At 38.9% G+C, this 21,407-nt stretch overlaps 1 protein-coding gene across 2 annotated transcripts; it reads right to left on the reverse strand.

Annotated features, from left to right (window-relative positions):
* Nucleotides 1-770: 770 nt before the first annotated feature.
* Nucleotides 771-16,006, reverse strand: LOC126976645 (uncharacterized). 2 transcript variants are annotated; one of them, XM_050825134.1, is made up of 10 exons: nt 15,888-16,006; nt 13,973-14,002; nt 9,670-9,708; nt 8,274-8,297; nt 7,310-7,342; nt 6,594-6,632; nt 5,516-5,539; nt 2,510-2,542; nt 1,489-1,614; nt 771-842 (listed from the first exon to the last, which is right to left on the reverse strand). In XM_050825134.1, exons 1-9 carry the CDS (start codon nt 15,965-15,967, stop codon nt 1,503-1,505), a joined length of 414 nt encoding a protein of 137 aa, XP_050681091.1. In that variant the 5' UTR covers nt 15,968-16,006; the 3' UTR covers nt 771-842; nt 1,489-1,502. The 2 variants fall into 2 exon arrangements, with proteins under 2 accessions (XP_050681091.1, XP_050681089.1); XM_050825132.1 differs by having other exon boundaries at nt 1,485-1,614.
* Between the last annotated feature and the right edge of the window lie 5,401 nt (nt 16,007-21,407).

Here is a 21,407-nt window from a genome sequence, read left to right on the forward strand (position 1 = left end):
ACTGCCTAAGTAAAAATTGAGATTTAGTTTAGCATGAAACATGTAGTCATTTGACATAAGTTGTAAATAGTAGGGAGTAATTACAGTATGGCGATTTTCGACGAAGTATAATCCGGCTATGTTATGAAATCGAACACTTGCTTAAAACGTACTGGATTTCGGCTATCTCCGTTTTTTACAAGATTATAGCCGTCACCTATCAATGACTGCACGTTTCATACAACCGAGTGAATCGCTTTTTTCTTCGAGAATTTCGCTAAGCTGGGCATAATCGCTACGCTTGGCGATCGCAGTAGATGGTCCACGATCTTTCGGGAGGATGCTGCTGCCAATCATACGTTCTTGGTGTCCCTTAGTTGCCTATTACGACACCCAAGGAAGAAGATGGGGTCGTGCTATTCTGGAGTGGTACCACGCACAATCTCGTCGTGGAGATCTTTGGAGGAGGCTTTTTTCTTTGGCGTTTTCTAGTAGTGGACATCTTCTGAATGATATGATGATGATGATTAACAAGAGACTACATAATATATTAAGTAAGTTACATACATTACATTTTTGCTACTTTATATCTTCCGCGCGGATGACGTTGCGGGTAGCAGTAGTCACGAATATCAATTTCGTACTTTCAAAGCTTATCACGTTGAAACAGTCACGCGGTGAAGGACTTGTTTTAAAAGTGGTCGTAGTGAAGGCCATTATTTAAAAGCACCGTTTAAAAGGTCTTGTTAAATATCACTTAAATAAAAAGGATTGTGATTAAAACAATCAACAGCTGTTAATTTTTTTTATTTCAATTCGTGTATAAGGTTCAGTTCCGTATACCAGTACTGTCGTTGTGGTTTCTGCAACAAAATATAAAATTAACAATATAAGTCTTACGCATTTTGGATCATACGAGTATAAGGGATGTACCTACATTTTATATTCCAGTGAACTAAGTAAAGTTATAGTTATTTATGCAACTGTTGTGTAATAAGGGGTATTAAAACACGAATGCGGGATTATCACTCGAGGCGAAGCGAGTGTGATAATAGTATCACATGAGTGTTTTAATACCTAATTATCAACAGTTGCATACAAGACTATATCTACACCCAGAATATGAGTCCATATTTAAAATAAAATGAACTAAACATAAACGTGTGTGAAGTTGTTTTAAGCCTTCATATGAAAAATATATAAATACATTAATATAATAAACTGACCAATTTTAATAAGTAAATTTTTGCGTTAGCAATATAAAGTAAATTTTGGTTGGTGATTCGAAGTGTGGCTGACTATTTACGACTTCTCAAATCTCAATCAAAATCGGCTACAATATCAATAGTTTTGTTTTCTTTTCCTCTTTTCTGTATCTCATGTTCTCTCTCTTACGTCTCTATATCTTATCCTATTAAATGAGCTTTGATGATTTGGGTAAAATTTTGTGTTTTAATAAGTATTCACTTAAACATTGCTATATTATTTAAATAGACGTAACTTACTTACAAACTACAATTGGTTTAGTATTCCTCTTGGATGGGAAGATTGTTATTTAAGTTTTTGTACAATGCTTGATCGGCAGCAACACATAACCTCAAACATGTTGCTAAACTCGATGGTTGATGAACCACCCTGCGAACAAAATACACCTTTTATTATAAAGTGTACCAAATGTCATATCATGGTGTACTGTTCTTCCACTGGGCGGACGCTCACCAGCTTCCTCTATTTGACTGCCTACGAAGTCTGGCTCAAATCATCGGCGTTCGGCTTGATTCTTTGGCGTTGTATAGAGATGTGGGTTCTCTTTGCATCTTCTACCACTACTACATCACGTGGAGTTACGTTCGGACATTACGTCATAATGCGAAATTCTACCCACATCATGTTGACGTCTGATATTCCACAACCATTTTACGAGGAACTTAGCCTTCCGAAACCGGCAAGTGCCTCCTCGCCGCGATATGCCTTAGAATTTAGATCGACGCGATTTTGGCGCGCACGCAGCGGCCTGTGAATGCGTATTGTTTTGATTGTATTAATAGATTGCTTATAATTATGATGTTTTAAGTGAAAGTATAAGAAAGCTATTGTAACAATCTATAAGACCATGCAAAATAAACTATCTTATAAACCAAATAAGGGTTAGGTTGGTCAGGGCGTTGGGTGCCAAACGGCACCTCCGATTTGGGTGTATTTGAAAAATCTAGAGACATATTGCACTTCCTGATTTTGGATGATGCCTCGCACCGCCACTTTGTGGAATCATTTTTGAACTTGATTGCGACAGTTTTTCCTGAACCGATACGACTCAGGGACCTTCAAGCGGAGAGCATATTCCCACCTCAAAGACGGGCAATGCATCTCTTGATCCCTGGTTTTCCGAATGTCACCATTTCCCATCACGTGAGTGTCCTGCCCGATTTCCCCCTCTAACATAAATAAGAAAAGTGAATATGGTAAGGGATTAAATTGAGAGTATATTAAGATATAAAAAAAAATGAAAGTGTCAGCTTGAGGAACTCACTGTTGTGGCTGGTATACAGGTGACAGGGGTTCCCTGAAATTATATAAGACATCATCAAATTTAATTCATTCAATATTAACTTACAACACGCATTTTTATAGGAGATATAATAATTTACATGATGGTGCCATACGTAAGTATATTGCTGCATGCATGAAAGTTTTAGTTTTGCTCCAAAAGCGATAAAATTTTTCACTCGGTTTGTGGTGTTTATATTACTGGGATACGTTTCCCTAGCTATTTCACAGCCATGAGGGTCTCACTTTGACGCTTTAGGTACGACTTCATACCTAGGGGCGCACGAAACCCGCATCGAGTAAACGTTCTCAAACACTTAAATTTAGCCCTGTCAGATAAAAAGTAAAGTTAGGATGGCGCGTCTCAGTTATGAGTAGGTTCCCAATATGGAAGTATGAGTGGATCGCAGTGTAGTTCTAGTAGGCTCCGTGTAGATTTTGAGGACCGCGTCCACATTTATGCGTATATCTACAGGTCCCATAGTGGTAACTCAGAAATGGATCATCTCATGGGCTGCGTACACGAGGCAATTGACGACGTAATTGCACAAATTCCCTCCGCTGAAATCGAAGTCTTGGGTGATTACAACGGGCACAATGCCAAATGGCTTGGACAGACTACGTAGGGTGATCTGTGCATAATTTTGCATTGCCGTATGGTCTATCCCAGTTGGTTGAGTCGCCAACGCGGCTCCCGGATGTGGATAGCCACATGCCGTCTTTATTAGATCTCCTACTAAATACAAATTCTGATAGTTACCACGTCTCTGTCGACGCCCCTCCCATAACCTTTGACCATTGCCTCGTCAGGGTTGTAGTGCCTATCCAATGCCCACCATCAGCGACCCGCCGCGTTTGGCTCTACAAGTCAGCAGATTGGGATAGGATGCGTTCCTAGGTTTTTTGCGTCCTACTCTTGGGGCAAGATTTGTTTCCCTTCGGATCCCAGATCCTGCGCCGTTTTCCCAATATATAAGTATGAGTGGATCGCAGTGTAGTTCTAGTAGGCTCCGTGTAGATTTTGAGGACCATGTCCGCAACTAACAGGTCCCATAGTGGATCATCACATGCTAACTTCAACCAGCCGTCCTTGCCGCAGTTGCAGATGAGAAATGACACACTGGTCCATACGGCAAAACAGAAAGCCGATTTTCTGTGAGCTCTTTTTGCCTCAGAATCTACTCTTGGCGACAACGGAAAATCATCGCCGACAATCCCGTGGTGTCAGAGCTCTTTGCCTGAAGTACAGTTCAGACAGAACTGTTCGGCGAGATCTGTTTGGAAGTCGAGCAGGCCGGATGGCATTTTTCCAATAGTTCATAGAACGTGTGCCTCTGAGTTAAAGCCGGTGCTAAGGCGTTTATCCCAGCACTCATATTCAATCAGCGTAGTCCCTGACTCATGGAAGTCAGCCCTTGTCTATCCGATCCAAAAAAGGAGACAGTTTGCATCCGGATATAGCGAAGGCCTTTGATCGTGTATGGCACAAGGCGCTTCTCTCAAAACTTCCATATTTGGGCTTCCCAAGAGCTTATGCAAGTGGACCTCCAGCTTCCTCACTGGGCGCAGCATCCAGGTTGTTGTCGATGGTTATTGCTCGAACCCGATGCCCGTGAACGCTGGAGTACCCCAAGGCTGTGTGCTATCTCCCACACTATTTCTTCTGCATATCAATGATATGTTGGACACCTCCAACATGCATTGCTATGCAGACGACAGCACTGGTGATGCCATATACATGGGCCATGCAGGTCTCTCTCGGAAAATCGTCGACCAGTGCCGGGAGAAACTTGTGTCTTCCATCCAGTCCTCTCTTAAGAAGGTCGCTGAATGGGGTAAATTAACCCTTGTCCAATTTAAGCCTAAGCAGACTCAAGTTTGTACGTTTACCACTAAAAACCGCATTTGTCGTATCACTGCTCTTCGACAACACTTCCCTTAAAGCCTCGCCTAGTATCGAAATACTGGGTTTCGAAATCTCGAAAGTTTGCCAAATCCGCGGGCAAAGCCAAATTGGCTTCGAAGAAGCGGGGCGTCAAAAATAGAGCACGGCAATACTTCAAGCCGGCCCACATTCTAGCGCTCTACAAAGTGCATGTAGGCCGCACATGGAGTATTGCTGTCATCTCTATCCTGGTGCACCCCAATATCAGCGCGATCCATTTGACCACGTGCAACGCAGAACAGCTCGAATTGTCGGGGACCCAGTGCTCTGTGAACGGCTGGATCATTGGCGTTGCGTAGAGACGTCGCATCATTGTGTGTCTTCTACCGCATTTATAATGGGGAGTGTTTCGACGAGCTGTTTCATCTGATTCCTTCCGCCGAATTCCACCTTCGCACGACCCGCCACAAGTTCGGATATCATCCCCACCATCTGGATGTGTATGGTCCTTCACAGTGTGATTTTCAAGGAGTTTTCTTCGTACTACAAAGCTGTGGAATGAGCTTGCTTGTGTGGTGTTTCCGGGACAGTACGACATGGTTACCTTAAAAAAAGTTGCAAGAGAAAGTGGGTGGCGGTGATCACTCAACACCAGGTGACCCGCGTTTGTTCTCGTTTTAAACAGATTTATCAATGTACTATGTATCCAACTTAACTAGGAACTGACTACGATTTAAAATGAGTCTTAACAGCGGACATCTAAGGAAGCTATTTCTGTAAAAGGTATCACTTAGTTCTGTACTAGCCTACTCTTTATTCTTTGTCACAGCGTATACGTTACTCGTATGTGTCAAAACTTTAAAGATGATGATTATTAGCCCCACATTAGTCTAAATAAGACGACAGCATTATGATTATATTGTCGTATATGACAATGTTAATTGAAACTGGATTTACTTTTAAATTAAAATATATTATTATCTTTTGTTATATGCACTGTCCATAAACGAGAACTTCACGTATCTGGCATGCTCCGTTAACTATTATTCATTTACTTGTAAATTGTTTATCAAATAACTAAGTAGAAATACCAAATGTACTCACTCATAATATGGTCTACGTGCTGGCCTGAAATTAAATCAATAAATTGAAAATAGAACAGCTTATGTGTGGAAATCTTATGTGCATGATTCATACTAAATTAAAGTACATGAATATAATCAAATTTCGCAACAGTATACAAAAATAAGTTAGTTATAGATTAATTATTCAAATACAAATATTTTTATATAAAATGATTACTTAGTCAACGTCAAACACTACCACCCATTCGAAAAGTCTCTCAGACCTGAAAAGAACTTAGTTTCTTTTTTCTAATAAAATATTAAAAGACCAATTTTGATTAGTCACCGTGTGCGTCACCTAGTGGTTTTATATTCCAAATATGGAGATAATGCCAAGCGTGGCTGACTGCTTACGACGTGTCATTCAAAATCGGTTACGATAACAATAGATGCGCTTTCCTTTTCTATCTTCCTGTATCTCCATTAGTTATGTTCTTCTCTCTCTTACGTTTTGTTCGTCTATGTACTAGTGCATTATTGTAAGTCTATGGGTAACAACCATACACTAAGCAGAGTTCCTGCTATTAAATATATAAAATCGTAGTAAAATTCGTTTGACCCATAGACCAAGTATAGTAACTAGACATCGGTTTGGCGTGGCCAACATGAGACAGATAATAATCTATTTATATAGGTACAATAGGTACATAATACAACACAAGTGTTCTTTCACTATCACTTTTAAATCGATTCTACTGAATCGTGCTGACCTTGAAGCAACCGGCACGCATGGCGAAACAAAAAATCTAATCACTCTATCTCATTTCTTTACATAAGACTCGCAAATTTTTTTCTTTTTCTCGTGTGATTGAGATGGATGCTATCAATTAGTCTAGTTACTATACTTGGTCCATGGTTTGACCAGTGAGAGTATATTGTTATGTGGTATGACAGATGAAATTTCGGCGGCCCCTCTCAGATGGTGCCGGGTGAATTGGCACCGCTTGCGCTCTAGGGCCGTCACTGAGAGAGACCGAAATATTTTATCTTTTTCTATCATATTTGTGTAGATTTAGCGAGAAATAATTTTAAAGCATCAGTTTCACTCAGGAACTCACTGTAATTGTGATGGGAGTATCTGCATTTGATTAGGATCCCTGAAATAAAATAAAAAAATAATCTACTTTTCATCACCAGTTGTCAATCTCATAATAATAATGATAATATTGAAACACTTTTACACAAATTATTTTGCACCAAACTACGCATAGCCTGTACTATAGGTGCATGACGACGATATTATTAATACAATACACTTATTTAAGCTTAAAAAATATAAACATTATTGACAGCTTCCTCTATTTGACCGCATACAACGAAGAGAAACTCAAATCATCGACGATCGGCTTCATTCTCTGGCGTTTCGTAGAGATGTGGGTTCTCTTTGCGTGTTTTATTACTTGTTGATTTTATATTACATTACGTCAAAATGCGAAATTTTACCCGCATCAAGTTGATTCCTGGGATTCCACAACTGCGCGTTTTCGAGGAACTTAATGAATCGCACCGCCACTTTGTGGAATCAATTTGGAAACTTGATTGCGACAGATACGACTCAGGGATCTTCAAGCGTAGAGCATATTCCAACCACAAAGGCGGGTATCTCTTGATCCCTGTATTTCCGGATCTCACTATTTCCCAACACGGGAGTCTCCTGCCCGGGAAATAGTGCCCTCTATTATAAATAAGAAAAGTGATTATGTTAAGGGATTAAGTAGAGAGTATATTAAGATATAACAAAAAATATAATTATCGACAGATTGACGGAACTCACTGTTGTGGCTGGTATGCAGGTGGCAGAAGGTCTCTGAAATTATATAAGAAATAGTTTAGAAACAGAAAAACAATTAGGAATAAGCAATTTTATTGGAAATGTATTAATTTACATGATAGAGTCATACGTAGGTACATATTGCTGTATGATGAAAATTTATGTTTTGCTTCAAAAGCTATCAATTTTTTCACTCTTCTAGCCTAGATAAATCACAGCGTGGAGGGTGTCACTTCGGCGTTTTAGGTACGACCCCATACTTTGGGGCGCACGGAACCCGGATCGTGTAAACGTTCTTACAAACTTACTCTCTTCTTCGTTCTCTTTACTCTTTCTTCCGACGTCAGGCGAGTTGTAAGGTAATTTTGGCCTTGTCAGATTGGTAAAGTAAAGTGAGGATAGCGCGTCTCAGTTAAGAGTAGGTTCCCAATATGAAACTTTTGTATTAATCTTTATTCTGTTTCACAGCGGTAGTATTCTACATTGACATTGGCGGGCGCTTTAATTTAATCATCAATTGTCTATGCTATTTTCATTATTTTATTAATAAGATACTGAAAAAAATCCGAAGCGATCATAATTTTAAATAAGTAGATAGATAAATTATTAGTATCTGTCAACATTTATAAGATGATAATGATTAGTTCTTACCAGTGTTTTTAACCCCGAAAGTAATTTGAATAAGACGAGATGATTTTGATAATATATTTATGTACAATAAAAATGCCGGTAATACAGAGTTATCGGGTATACGACAGTGAGAATGTTAATTGCAACTGGATTTACTTTTAAATATAATATATTACTATTTTGTTATCATATGCTTTGTCCATATGAAACAAGGAGAATACATCTAGCTTAACGATTCCATATAACTCAAGCCTTCTTCTGCTTCCCTGTTTTTATTTATTTCCTTGTAAATTGTTTTTCAAATAACTAAATAGAAGTATATGCCAAATATACTCACTCATACCATGGTCTCTGTGCTGGCCTGAAAATAAATAAAAAATTATAAAATCTTATGTGCATAGATGCCTAAATATAGAACATGAATATCATCAAATTTCAAAACATTATACAAAAATAAGTTGGTTTTATAGATTTATAATTGAAATTCAACTATTTTTATTCAAAATTATTACTTATTAAACGTCAAAAACTACCACCCATTCGAAAAGCCTCTTAAGGCCGGAACGCACTAGCGCGGCGCTGAACTAAGCGTCATAATATTATTTCAACCGCAGCGCCGCGACGCGCAACGCGACGGCGCCCAGTGCGACACAGCAAGCGGCACGTCGCTTCAGTATGCATACTGTTAATTGTTAAATTTATAGAATTTTGTCTTATAATTTAATTAATTGTAATAACTTAATAAAAATAATTAATTTTATTATATTTATTTATTTTGGATGAATACCCTTACACACTAATTTATTTTGTATATTACAGCCATTGTAAAATATTCCATTGATTGAAAAGAGTGGCCGTTGTGTTTCTTGTATATTCTTTTCAAGAGCTCAACTTTCCGAAACATTATGGTAGATTCAATAGTTTAAAAGAAATATTTTTAGTGACAATTCAAAAGCGCTTAGTTTAAGCCTAATTGAAAAAAGTTTATTTGACTTTGAAATCTTATATATTTTCTCATCGGTTAATAGGTTCTTCTTCTGCGCACAGTAAAAAAATAATGACATAAACCTCGGCACTATCTCTCATCTTATAATGTTGCTCGCACGCAAACTGCTATAGAAATGACGCGAGCTGCCGATTACTGCAGTCGTAGTGCGATAGGTACCATCTAGCGACGTGAAGCGACGCGCAACTCAGCGCCGCTGTAATGCGTTCCGGCCTTTAGACCTAAGAAGAACGGGCGCAAGAAACTCAGCGGGTTTCTTTTTTCTAATAAAATTTCGTCACAATATAATATCATAAGACCTTTTTGAGAATTTTGATTTATCTACGTCTGCGTTAGCTAGTGGTTTTATGTTCAAAATATGGAGATAAGGCCAAACGTGGCCGACTGTTTACGACAATAGCTGTCCTCTTCTATCTTGCAGTAGGTATCTCCGAATGAGATGTTCTTCTCTCTCTTACATTTTGTTTGTCTATACACTAGTATATTGTAAGTATATGGGTAAAAACCATACACTAAGCCGAGTTACTGCTATTAGATATATAATATCGTAGTAAAATTCGTTTGACCAGTGAGATTATATTGTTATTACAGATGAGATTTCGGCGCGCCTTTCCAGATGGCGCCGGGTGAATTCGCACCGCTCTAGGACCGTCACTGACCGAAATATTTTGTCTCTTTCTATCATATTTGTGTAGATTTAAAGCATCAGTTATATTCAGGAACTCACTGTAATTGTGATGGGAGTATCTGCATTTGATTAGGATCCCTGAAATAAAATAAAAATGTAATCCACTTTCCATAACCAGTTATCAATCAATAATAATGATAATATTGAAACACTTTTACACAAATTATTTTGCACCAAACTAGGCATAGCCTTTACTATAGATGCAAGTTGACTATATAAATAATACAAGACATTCATTTAAACATACATAAATACATATTATATACATGACTCGGAAAAAAACTACATTTAGTGCATTTTTGTTATGGTTTCGTCAATCACAAATTTTCTTCGATATGTTATTAAATTACATAGTATGTACCTCCGAACTTACAAATAAACTTGGTATAAAGTTATACCTGCGAATAAACCAAGAATACGCAAAATGTATATATGTTTACATCTTGCTTGGATACCAAGTTTTTTTTTTATGGAATAGGAGGATAAACGAGAGTACGGGTCACCTGTTGTTAAGTGATCACCACCGCCCACACTCTCTTGCAACACCAGAGGAATCACAGGAGCGTTGCCAGCCTTTAAGGAAGGTGTACGCGCTTTTTTTGAAGGTACCCATGTGGTATTGTCCCGGAAACACCGCACAAGGAAGCTCATTCCATAGCTTTGTAGTACGAGGGAGAAAGCTCCTTGAAAACCGCACTGTGGAGGACCGCCACACATCCAGATGGTGGGGATGAAATCCTAACTTGTGGCGTGTCGTGCGAAGGTGGAATTCGGCGGCAGGAATCAGGTTAAACAGCTCTTCGGAACACTCCCCGTGATAAATGCAGTAGAAGACACACAATGAAGCGACGTCTCTACGCAACGCCAAGTGATCCAGCCGTTCACAGAGCACTGGGTCCCCGACAATTCGAGCTGCTCTGCATTGCACGCGGTCTAATGGATCGAGCTGATACCTGGGGTGCGCTAGACCAGAGATGACAGCAATACTCCACGTGTGGCCGGACCTGCGTTTTGCGCTCGAGATTTCGAGACCCAGTATTCCGATACTAGGCGAGGCTTTTAGGGAAGTGTTGTCGAAGAGCGCTGATGCGACAAATGGGGTTTTTTTAGTGGTAAACGCGCAAACTTGAGTCTTCTGGGGGTTAAATTGGACAAGGTTCAATTTACCCCATTCCGCGACCTTCTCAAGCGAGGACTCGATAGAAGACACAAGTTTCTCCCGGCACTGGCCGACGATTTCCCGAGAGAGACGTGCATGGCCCGTGTATACGGCATCACCAGTGCTATCATCTGCATAGCAATGAATGTTGGAGGTGTCCAACATATCATTGATATGAAGAAGAAACAGCGTAGGAGATAGCACACAGCCTTGGGGCACTCCAGCATTCACGGGCTTCGGGTTCGAGCAATGTCCGTCGACAACGACCTGTATGCTGCGCCCAGTGAGGAAGCTGGAGGTCCACTTGCACAAGCTCTCGGGAAGCCCAAATGATGGAAGTTTAGAGAGGAGCGCCTTGTGCCATACACGATCAAAGGCCTTCGCTATATCCAGGCTAACTGCCAGGCCTTCCCCCTTGCTTTCAATAGCCGCAGCCCATCTATGTGTTAGGTATACCAGAAGATCACCTGCCGACCGACCATGGCGAAATCCGTATTGTCGGTCGTTGATCAACTGGTGACCCTCTAGGTATACCAAGAGCTGACGGCTAATTATGCTCTCCATGATTTTGGGAGCAGGGAGGTAATAGCAATAGGCCTGTAGTTTGCCGGATCCGAACTGTCTCCTTTTTTTGGATCGGATGAACAAGGGCTGACTTCCATGAGTCAGGGACTACGCCTTTGGAATAAGAGTGCCGGGATAAACGCGTTAGCACCGGCGTCCACTCAGGGGCACACGTTCTAAGCACGATTGGAGAAATGCCATCCGGCCCGCTCGACTTCCTGACGTCCAACGAAAACAGAGCTCGCCTAACACCGCGGGATGGTCGGCGGTGTTTTTCCGTTGTCGTCAAGAGTCGAGTTGGAGGCGAAAAGAGCGCACAGGAGATCGGCTTTCTCTTTTGCCGTATGGGCCAGGGTGTCATTCCTCATGTGCAACGGCGGCATGGACGGCTGGCTGAAGTTACCTAGAGCAGCTTTCGACAATGACCAGAACTTGCGTGTTCCGGTCGGGTAACTGGAAAGCTGCTCGCCGATTTTGACGACGTGTTTTGACTTTGCACGGGCGATTTGCCGCTTAAAAAATCTGGAAGCACGGTTGTATTTCCTAAGAACTATGCAGTTCGGATCCCATGTGCCCAGCGCCGCAACCCAAGTTCGATACGCCTGTTTTTTGAAGTCAGATGCTGCTTTAACTGACGCATCAAACCAGGGCTGTGATCTGCCACCGATCGGTACTACAGAGCTTGGTATAAAAATATCCATGCCCTGTAGTATCACATCGGCTACGCCAATGTACGCCAATGCAAAATTATGCACAGATCGCCCTGCGTAGTCTGTGGTACGTGATCCAAGCCATTCGGCATTGTGCCCGTTGAAATCACCCAAGACTACGATTTCAGCGGAGGGATCTGTGCAAGCACGTCGTCAAACGCACCCATGAAATGATCGGTTTCTGCGTTACCACTATGGGACCTGTAGACACACGCATAGATGCGGACGCGGTTCTCTAAATCTACGCGGAGCCAGAGAGTGGACAGATCCCTATCCTCGAAATTGCCGAGACGGCAACAGCAGATATCCTCCCTAACGTACACACATACCCCGGCATGAGGCAAAAAATTGTGCTCAATTTTGTACCCGGGGTACGTTAAATATGACATATCGCTAGGTCGAGATATCTGCGTCTCCGTAAGGAAACACAAGGCCGGCTTCGCCGTCTCAAGGTGGTGGTGGACGGCGTTTAAGTTGGAGTGAATTCCCCTGATATTGCAAAAGCCCACGTTGAGTGTGGAGCGGGGTGCCGTGGTGTTACTGCCTCTTTTGTCCTTGGTCATGCGCGGTACTGTGCCCTCCCCAGAATACGAAGGGCAGCCCGAGCTAGAGTACTCGGGGAGGGATTCTCCGACTCTGGTAGAGCCGGTACCCTCCTGGGGTACTATCTCTTTATGGTCCGCTTTCATAATCTTTATTGGGGAAGGGGGAAATGGCCTCCGGTCCTCGACACTAACATATGCCAAACATAGCGGCACTAGGCCGCTACTTCACGCCGGTATTCTGTGCGAGTGTGGTAATTAACCCGGACGAGGCTGGCCCGATTATGCTGACCTCAAAAGACGGCTGCGTGACTCTATCACTTCTAAAAAGCCCTTAGTCGCCTCTTACGACACCCATGGGCCTGGACTCCCCTATTCTTTTTATGCCCCGGGGAAAGTACAGTGCAATTTGCACCGTTCAAGCTTATAATAATAAATGGAGAGTCGTTTTTTGTTCGGTTATGCTGTGATAACCACTGAACCGATCGGATTAATACTTATACCATAAGATGCACCATAAGATGTTTCGGAGAAGGTTCTTGTATACGATGTGTTGGTGATTACTTATCCGGTACATATATTTTTTGACTTAGAAGTACCTATATATTCGCAATACAGATCATTTAGTCAAGCAAGAGATATGAACGGGCTCGGGGTTCGGGTGAGCTAGTAATTTATATCTGGCTTAAACTCTACTCCAACACTGCAATAAACAGAATCAAAGCATCTGCGTGTGATTTTTCTTACCCGCACTATGAATGCTTCATTATTCATTTATTAATAATTGGACAACCAGTTGTTGTTACAATATAACTTACGATTAATGCACAAAATTTTAAGAATGTCACAGCGTGTTGCCTTGCTTCCCCTTATCTTATATCTCGGAAACGGCTCCAACGATTTTAATGAAATTTAGTACACAGGTAGTTTCGGGGGCGAGAGAACGATCTAGGTTTCAATTTTTAAAAATGTAGTTTTATCCGTCTTTTAATGAGAAACTGCTACAATAATATTAGAATACAAAGGTAAATTTCGCACTTAATACAAGACTATAATAGCTTAGTATAGTAGCTATTATAGTCGTTATACTATGTCTCATACATTGGGCGATCCAGAAAGCAGAAGACCCCGGTTTGAATGCTTTTAGTTTTTTTTTTATTTTGTTCAAGTTTTGTACCTCCTTACAAATCCGAGCAAGGCTCGATCGAACGGATATTTATTATTAACATGCGCATCCACAAAAACCGATAAAATCAAAATTACTCGGCTCATTACAAATTTTTCTCAAATATATTATAAGAAAAGTAATAATATTGTAAATATAGTTATAAGATTTGTTTTATTATAAAATAATTTCAGGTACGTACTCATATGACGACCATGGTCTTCGTGCTGACCTGAAATCAAATCAAATATTCGGAATTAAAAAAAAAAGTGTAGAGACCGATATATGAGGAACATGAAATGATTGAAATATGCACGTGGAAAAAATATTATTTATACTGAGGCTTTTTTTTTTCATAACTATTTATCATTTCATCACCATCATCACTGCCACTCGAAATTAGTGTCTCGGTCACCTAGCCGACACGCTCATGTACGTACCCGTACTGACACGTGAGAGCAAAAGCGGAGTTCGGTACTTTGCCATAGGTTATAAATACGTTGTACGACTCTCACCAAAGTCATCTACCACTCGCAAACAGCTCGTGAAGACCAATGCGAGTGGGTTCATGTGCGGCGGGGTTTATAGTGGATAAGCACGGGCAACAAACGGTCACGACACGGTCGCCGACCGCCGTGCCAGCTCATACATTTCTACTTGACACGGCAGGGCGACCGTGCCGTGAGCGTATGCATGTGAAAAGGCACGTACTGTTCCAAATGTTCGCTTAAGAATGACGAATCAATTTGAAATAAAAGGTTTAAAGAACGAAATGTTCTTCAAAGCTTTTTCAAACCTTGTTGAATTTTAAAAAGATTGTGTTTATATTATCTTTATCTTAATATATATAAATTACGTGACACGTTGTTTGTCCGCGATGGACTCCTAAACTAACTAACTAATATATGCAACGTGATTCAACAATATTACTCAAATTATTTGTGTATTTAAAACAAAGAATTAAATAAATCATTACATATCATCAAAAACCAAAACACAAAAGAGTATCGAGTGAAGTAGGAAGCGATTCTGTTGGTACTAATTCCTCATAAATAAGGAAAGAAACTCGAGTTGTATAAAAGAATATGCAATGGTAGGTACTTAAATCATTTATACGTCTAGATAGACTATGACAGCTGTGAAAACGTGAAAAAAAATGAGTTGAGAACTAGCCCCTATTTTGAGTTACGCACGCACACTGACAGAAAGTGCGCGAGTGTAACCGTAACTTGTCACGCATACTAAACTTTTTATTTCCTGTTTTTATCGGTTGTCTTACAGCAAAGAGCCTCTATCTAGACGCATTAATTATCTAACGGCCGTTTTCAATAACGTATCTCTCGTTACGGATACATAAGTGTCACCGTTTAATGAATGACAAGATCTTATCTGTCCATAGTTAATGTCCATTGCAGATATAATCCAATGCTTTATGTTGATAGGTTATTGAAATGTAAGTAAGCGCAAAGGGATAGATTTAGAAGTACTTACCGGCGTTAGTTATGTCAAATAACACTACTTTTTATTATGAACCGATTAGAATTAAACAAAGAGTGAAATAAATTCTAACGGCCTTACAAATAAACTTGTTGTAAAGTTATACCTGTGAATAAACCAAGCGCTTGCGCTGTATAGCGCTTCCCGCGTTTATTTGCAAGACTGCTTGGAATTCGGAAAACTTCATAATTATCATTGTATTGACAGTGTTGTGAGCGATATAGTCAACATTTTGCTTATTCTTGGTTTTTTCTCAGGTATAGCTTTATCCCAAGTTTAAATTATTGCAAGGCCGTAAATGTTGTTAGGATTTAGCCACTATAGAATTGGATATGTTATTGTTTTATTATTTGAGACAATCAAAAGTTTTTTGTGGTCAACTTAAAGAATAAACATTTGAATTTAATTTGAACATATATTAGTGAATACGGTGCTCTAATCGTCTTCGTGACAAGCGCTCAGTGCGCACAAATAGACAAACCGACGCATAGACAAAAGTTTAAGAATATTTTTTTGTTTTTCGCTTACATGAGTAGAACAATGTGGTTATTATTATTTTTATGAGTATATTATTAATTTTATTGAAAACATACATAATTTTCAGTCATCTGTCTACTTACCATTGCGAATCGTATTTCACGGGCTGTACTGCAGTCACACAGGCTATGGTAGCAAGAGCTGTTAAGGTTTGAACCAACATTTTGACGTTGAGTCACAACTAAAGATAGCGTGGCTGAAAATTCATTCTATTTATATATAATTTGAAATTATTTTAACTACACTATTATTTATAAACCAATTTATTTTTACAAGTATATTCCATCATAATTGTTATGCTTATTTATAATTTATAATACTTATATGTTTCACGCCAAATGCGTGAAATTTTTAAAGAATTTATGTACGTTTAGATGCGGTGAAGGTGTAAATTTTCTATATGGCTTCGTATAGTGTCAGACGCCTTTCTGCGTCTCATGGTTTGGTATGATAGACTTGAAAGAAGCCAATTCTTTATTAGAATAATGGGCGATGGCAATCGAAAGCAAAAGAGATGACTTGACAGTTGGCCAGGATACAGGGAAGGCCTTTAATCGTATATGGCACAAAACGTGAGTTTATGCAAGTGGACCACAAAGCTATGCCTCACTAGGCCGAGCATACAGGTCGTTGTTGTCGGTAATTACTTGAAACCGAAACCAGTGAACGCTGGAGTTTCCCAAGACTGTGTGCCATCTCCTACACTGTTTTTTCTGCATATCAGTTATAATATGTTGGATTCCACCAACATATTATATTGCTATGCATGACATTACTGGAGATGCCGTATACACGGGCCATGCAGGTGTCTCACTGGAAATCGTCGACAAGTGACGGAAGAAACTTGTGTCTTTTATCGAGTCCTCTCTTGAGAAGGTCGCGAAACTGGGAAAAAATCTTCGAGATCACTTAATGCCTTGGCTAGTGTAGGAATACTGAGTCTCGAAATCTCGAGTGATTGTCAATTCGGTCATCTGAAGGGTATAGCCAAATTGGCTTCGAAGAAGCTAAGCCGCATAAATAGAGCCCGGTAATACTTCAAGCCGGCCCACGTAAAATGTGGTTGCGCTCTACAAAGCGCAGGTCCGGTCGAAGTATTGCTGTCAAATCGGGTCTGGCGCACACCAGTATCAACTCGAATCATTTGATTGTGTGCACCGCAGAACTGCTCGAATTGCTGTGAAAGGCTAAATCACCTGGCGTTGCCTATAGACGTCGCTGCATTGAGGATCTTCTACCGCATTTATCACGGGGAGTGTTCCGAAGACCTGTTTGACCTGATTCCTATCGCGGAATTCCACCTTCGCACAGCACACCACAAATTAGGATATCATCCCCACCATCTGGATGAGTGGCGTTCCTCCACACTGCGGTTTTCAAGGAACTTTCTTCCACTTGGTTGTACCAAGCTGTTGAATGAGTTTCCTTGGGCGGTGTTTCCAGGAAGGTATGACATGAGTACCTTCAAAAAACTCCGTACACTTTCTAATAGGCCGGCAACGCTTCTATGATTCCTCAGGTGCTGCAAGAGTTATTATTACTATTATTTAATATTGAACTGTATTAGTTTATATTGAATTTAACATTTTAAATATTGTCATCTATCTATTCATTCATATAAATATAAATTTACTTAGTAGAATTAATAACTTACGGCATTTGGTGAGAAAACTATTTTTTACTAAATTTTTATTTAATATTATTATTAAGCCTTTAAATATTATTATTTAATAAAAATGGGTAAATTAATTATAAAAGATCGAATTTAATTATCATTTCCGAGGCAGGTGCAAGGGCGGAAACTTATAAAACCTAAAGCGAAAGAAAATGGGGTGAAGACGATGGGTCCTTGGGGTTCATCGGCATAAAACTCATAACAGAGTTATCCAGGTACCTTACGAATTTGACGAATGACCCAAGGTCTGGCACGTACCTCTGTCAAAGGATAAGTTTGGCCATAAATAGAATTAACATTGCCAGTTTCATGGGCACCTTAGCTGCCGACTGCGATCATAAAGTTACTTACTATTTGTAATTAATTAAAGTTATAGCTTATTCATTCGTTCATAAAATTTTGTTTTTCAAATTTTATTTGTGTATTAATCCTAGAAGTTAGGGTTATCACTTTAAAAGCATAACATATTGTGTAAATTTATTGTTTACATACATTGACGATATGCATTGCGTGATTGCTTTAATTTAGAAGATTGATTATTTCCTGAAGACTAGAGAAGAAGTATTTCTATAACTTGATTCCACCACGTGGTCCTGTGAAAATGCATCTTAACAGACAAATCATAAGAAGGAAATATTAGAAATCAATATGCATGATGACAGATTTGAATAGATAACTCAAATAACTGTATGAATATAATGTACTTTGTTTAATTTATCAGATCTTTAGCACGAAAGCCCTCGTTAATATCATGGTGGATAATTATAAGTCGTACCTTAGAAATCAAACATAATGCGTAAAATAAATATAATAACAGCCAAAACTTCAAGCGTTCAAACTACTATTATGTCATATTGTTTCACGACGCTGTGATGATTGTTGATTCTTGAGCCGTGACGTCATTCTTGTTTCAGCAAAGATGGCCGATTTCCGTATTTTAGGTATACTTTCATTTTATTGAATATATTTTGATCTCAAAATTTATATAAAAGCGGGATCACTTTGTAGAAACCTTTCACGTAGACTAAAAAAATAAATATTAGCGATACATATTGTAAACGATCCATTATTATTTACTTTTGTTTTAGTACTTATTTAGATACAGCAAAAAAATGGAAAGCGAATCTTTGTTGTTGTTACTGTAACCGATTTTTATCGTCAAATCGTAAACAGTCAGTCATGCCGGGAATTAGCTCTTTAGAATTGTGAAGTTTTTTGAACTATCTAACGCACACATAGCCAATGAGATTGAGGTTCATTTTGATTTGTTGAAAATATAGCATTTTACCACTTTGCACTCTGATGTAAATTATATTATTATTCAAATATCACTATGCACTACATATTTAGATTTTATTGAGGTTATCAAACAGTGGAGGTTATCTGGTTATAATAGAAGTAATATCACGCCAATTATTGAACAATGAATAATCATAATTATTTTTAATTTATAGTTTGCAATAATATTGTGGTAACACCAAGCTTTTAAGAAGCCACCCTTCTCTTCCAAGTGACCATGGAACTTAATGTCTGCATAATATAACTGTATCGTTACATGTTATATGTGTGTTAACTGTGTCGATACATCGAAGCCTAGTTTGCCCATGTAGGCCGTGGCAGTTAGGGAAGTGATCTTGTATCGAGGAGCGAAATTGTAGCGGTGTCTTCTTAGCATGGAATTAGACTAGGAGGTGTCTGTGCTATCATCTGAATAGCAATAAATTCTGCTGATTTGCAACATACCATTGATATGGGGAAGAAACATTATAGCACACAGACTTGCGGGACACCAGCGTTTATGGGGTTTAAGTCGGAGTAATGCACCGTTGAAAACAACTTTGATGCTGTGTTAGGCAAAAAGCTATTGACCCACTTGTACAACCTATCGGGATGCTGGCAGAGATATGCAATAAGATTACCAGCTGAGCAGTACTGGCAGTCACTGATCGCCTGGCACCTCTAGGTATCCCATGAGCTAGCAGTTAACTACGAATAAGTGAACTACGAATAAGGAATTCATCAAATAAGTGCAAGGCTGTTTGGGACCTAATCAACAAAAGTGATACTAAATTTCTCTCCGCGTACATCGATAAATTTATATAAAAAGGTACTACAATAAGTAACCCTCAAGAAATTGCTGACCTCTTTAATAATAAAATATTTGCGGATGTGACAGATCCCAATTATAAAAATACTCACACCAATATTTGGTATAAACAAGTTAAATCGGTAAATAATTCTATTTACCTGATGCCATGCACTCACGATGAAGTAGCAGCTGCAATAAAATCATTAAGAGATACAAAATCAACAGGTTACGATGAGATCTCTACCCAGCTGCTAAAATATTGCAGAAGGTTTACCTTATTTGTCGAACTTCTCGCATATCTAATAAATCTTTCTTTTTCCCAAGGAAAACTCCTAGAAAAACTTAAATATTCAATAATAAGACCAGTCCACAAAAAAGGTGATAAAACAGATGCAGGCAACTATGGATCGATCACACTAATTCCGATCCAATCCAAGTTATATAAGAAATTAATGCAAAGTAGACTGGTTCAGTTTCTTACAAAATTTAATGTTATAAGTGAGGCTCAATACGCATTCCAAAAAGGAAAATGTACTACAAGTGCTAAATTTTGTTTAGTGAATCATATTTTAAAATATATTGACAAAAAAAGAGTTACAGGCGTATTTTTTTTGGTCATGACCAAAGCATTCGACTATGTTGACCATGATATATTGTTAAATAAATATTATCAATATGGTTTAAAGGGAATTACTTTGAACTGGCTACAAACTTATATTAAAAATAGAAATAATGTGTTAATATAACAAACTCTAGACAAAATTGTAATATAATGGTTTGACTCCAAGTGGACTTATTCAAATTCAGGTGTACCACAAGGCAGCATTCTGGGGCCCTTACTGTTTCTTCTATATATAAATGATTTATCAAATTCTACATCACGAAAATGCATACTTTTTGCGGACGACGTTTCTCTTCTAATACCTAATCTTAACCCATCAATAAATAATGACAAAATTGTAAAAGATGAAATCTTAACAATTTATAATTATAAATTGGATGGAAAGAAACAAACTAAGTGTAAATATTGAAAAAACCAAAATAATTCAATTTAGTAACAAGAACACGAATCATAATATGTTTAAGAATATCAGTTATCAAGGAAAAACAATTGAAGAAGTACCTACTATAAAATTCCTTGGTATCAGTATAGATAAAAGTTTAGACTGGAAGGCTCATATAAAATCACTCGTTAAAAGGATACATAAATTTGTCTTTGCTCTTAGGCGAAGCAGAAAGACTATATCAAAAAAAGCTGCAGTCATTGCCTATCATGGCTATATAGCATCTATAATTAGGTATGGTATTTTGCTATGGGGTAACTCCACAAACATAAACAAAATATTACTGACTCAAAAGAGATGTATAAAAGCTGTGGCTGGTATAGGGCCCTTCGATAGCTGCAGACCTCTATTTTTAAATTTAAACATACGAAATTTACGTACTAGAGGCTAGCTTATTTGTTGAGAAAAATTCAAATCCATTCACTCGGCTGTGCGACTGTTTTTAGTTTCCATCGCGTGATCCTACGAGACTTGGAGTACTCCACATTAGAACCACTTTGTACCAAAAAAACTGTCATGCTATGTGTGTAGAAATATTTAATAAATTACCAAAAGAAATAAGAGAGGAGACAGTGTTAAATAGATTTAAATTTAACTTATTAACACTATTAAAAATATTGTTTTAATAGGAGGACTAACGAGCGTACGGGTAACCTGGTTATAAGTGATCACCGCCGCCGACATTCTCTTGCAACACCAGAGGAATCACACGAGCGTTGCCGGCCTTTAAGGAAGGTGTACGCGCTTTTCTTGAAGTTACCCATGTCGTATCGTC

The sequence above is a fragment of the Leptidea sinapis genome, chromosome 41 (genome assembly GCF_905404315.1).
Source record: "Leptidea sinapis chromosome 41, ilLepSina1.1, whole genome shotgun sequence".
In the NCBI taxonomy this organism is placed as follows: domain Eukaryota; kingdom Metazoa; phylum Arthropoda; class Insecta; order Lepidoptera; family Pieridae; genus Leptidea; species Leptidea sinapis.

What these genes read in the sequence shown, in the direction of transcription:
- LOC126976645 (XM_050825134.1), bottom strand. Translation starts at nt 15,967, where the DNA reads ATGTTGGTTCAAACCTTAACAGCTCTTGCTACCATAGCCTGTGTGACT. An exon ending in GCACAGAGACCATGGTATGA is followed by an intron (nt 7,343 to 8,273) that starts GTGAGTATATTT and finishes ATATAATTTCAG; the next exon opens with AGACCTTCTGCCACCTGCAT. An exon ending in GCACGTAGACCATATTATGA is followed by an intron (nt 2,543 to 5,515) that starts GTGAGTACATTT and finishes ATATAATTTCAG; the next exon opens with GGAACCCCTGTCACCTGTAT.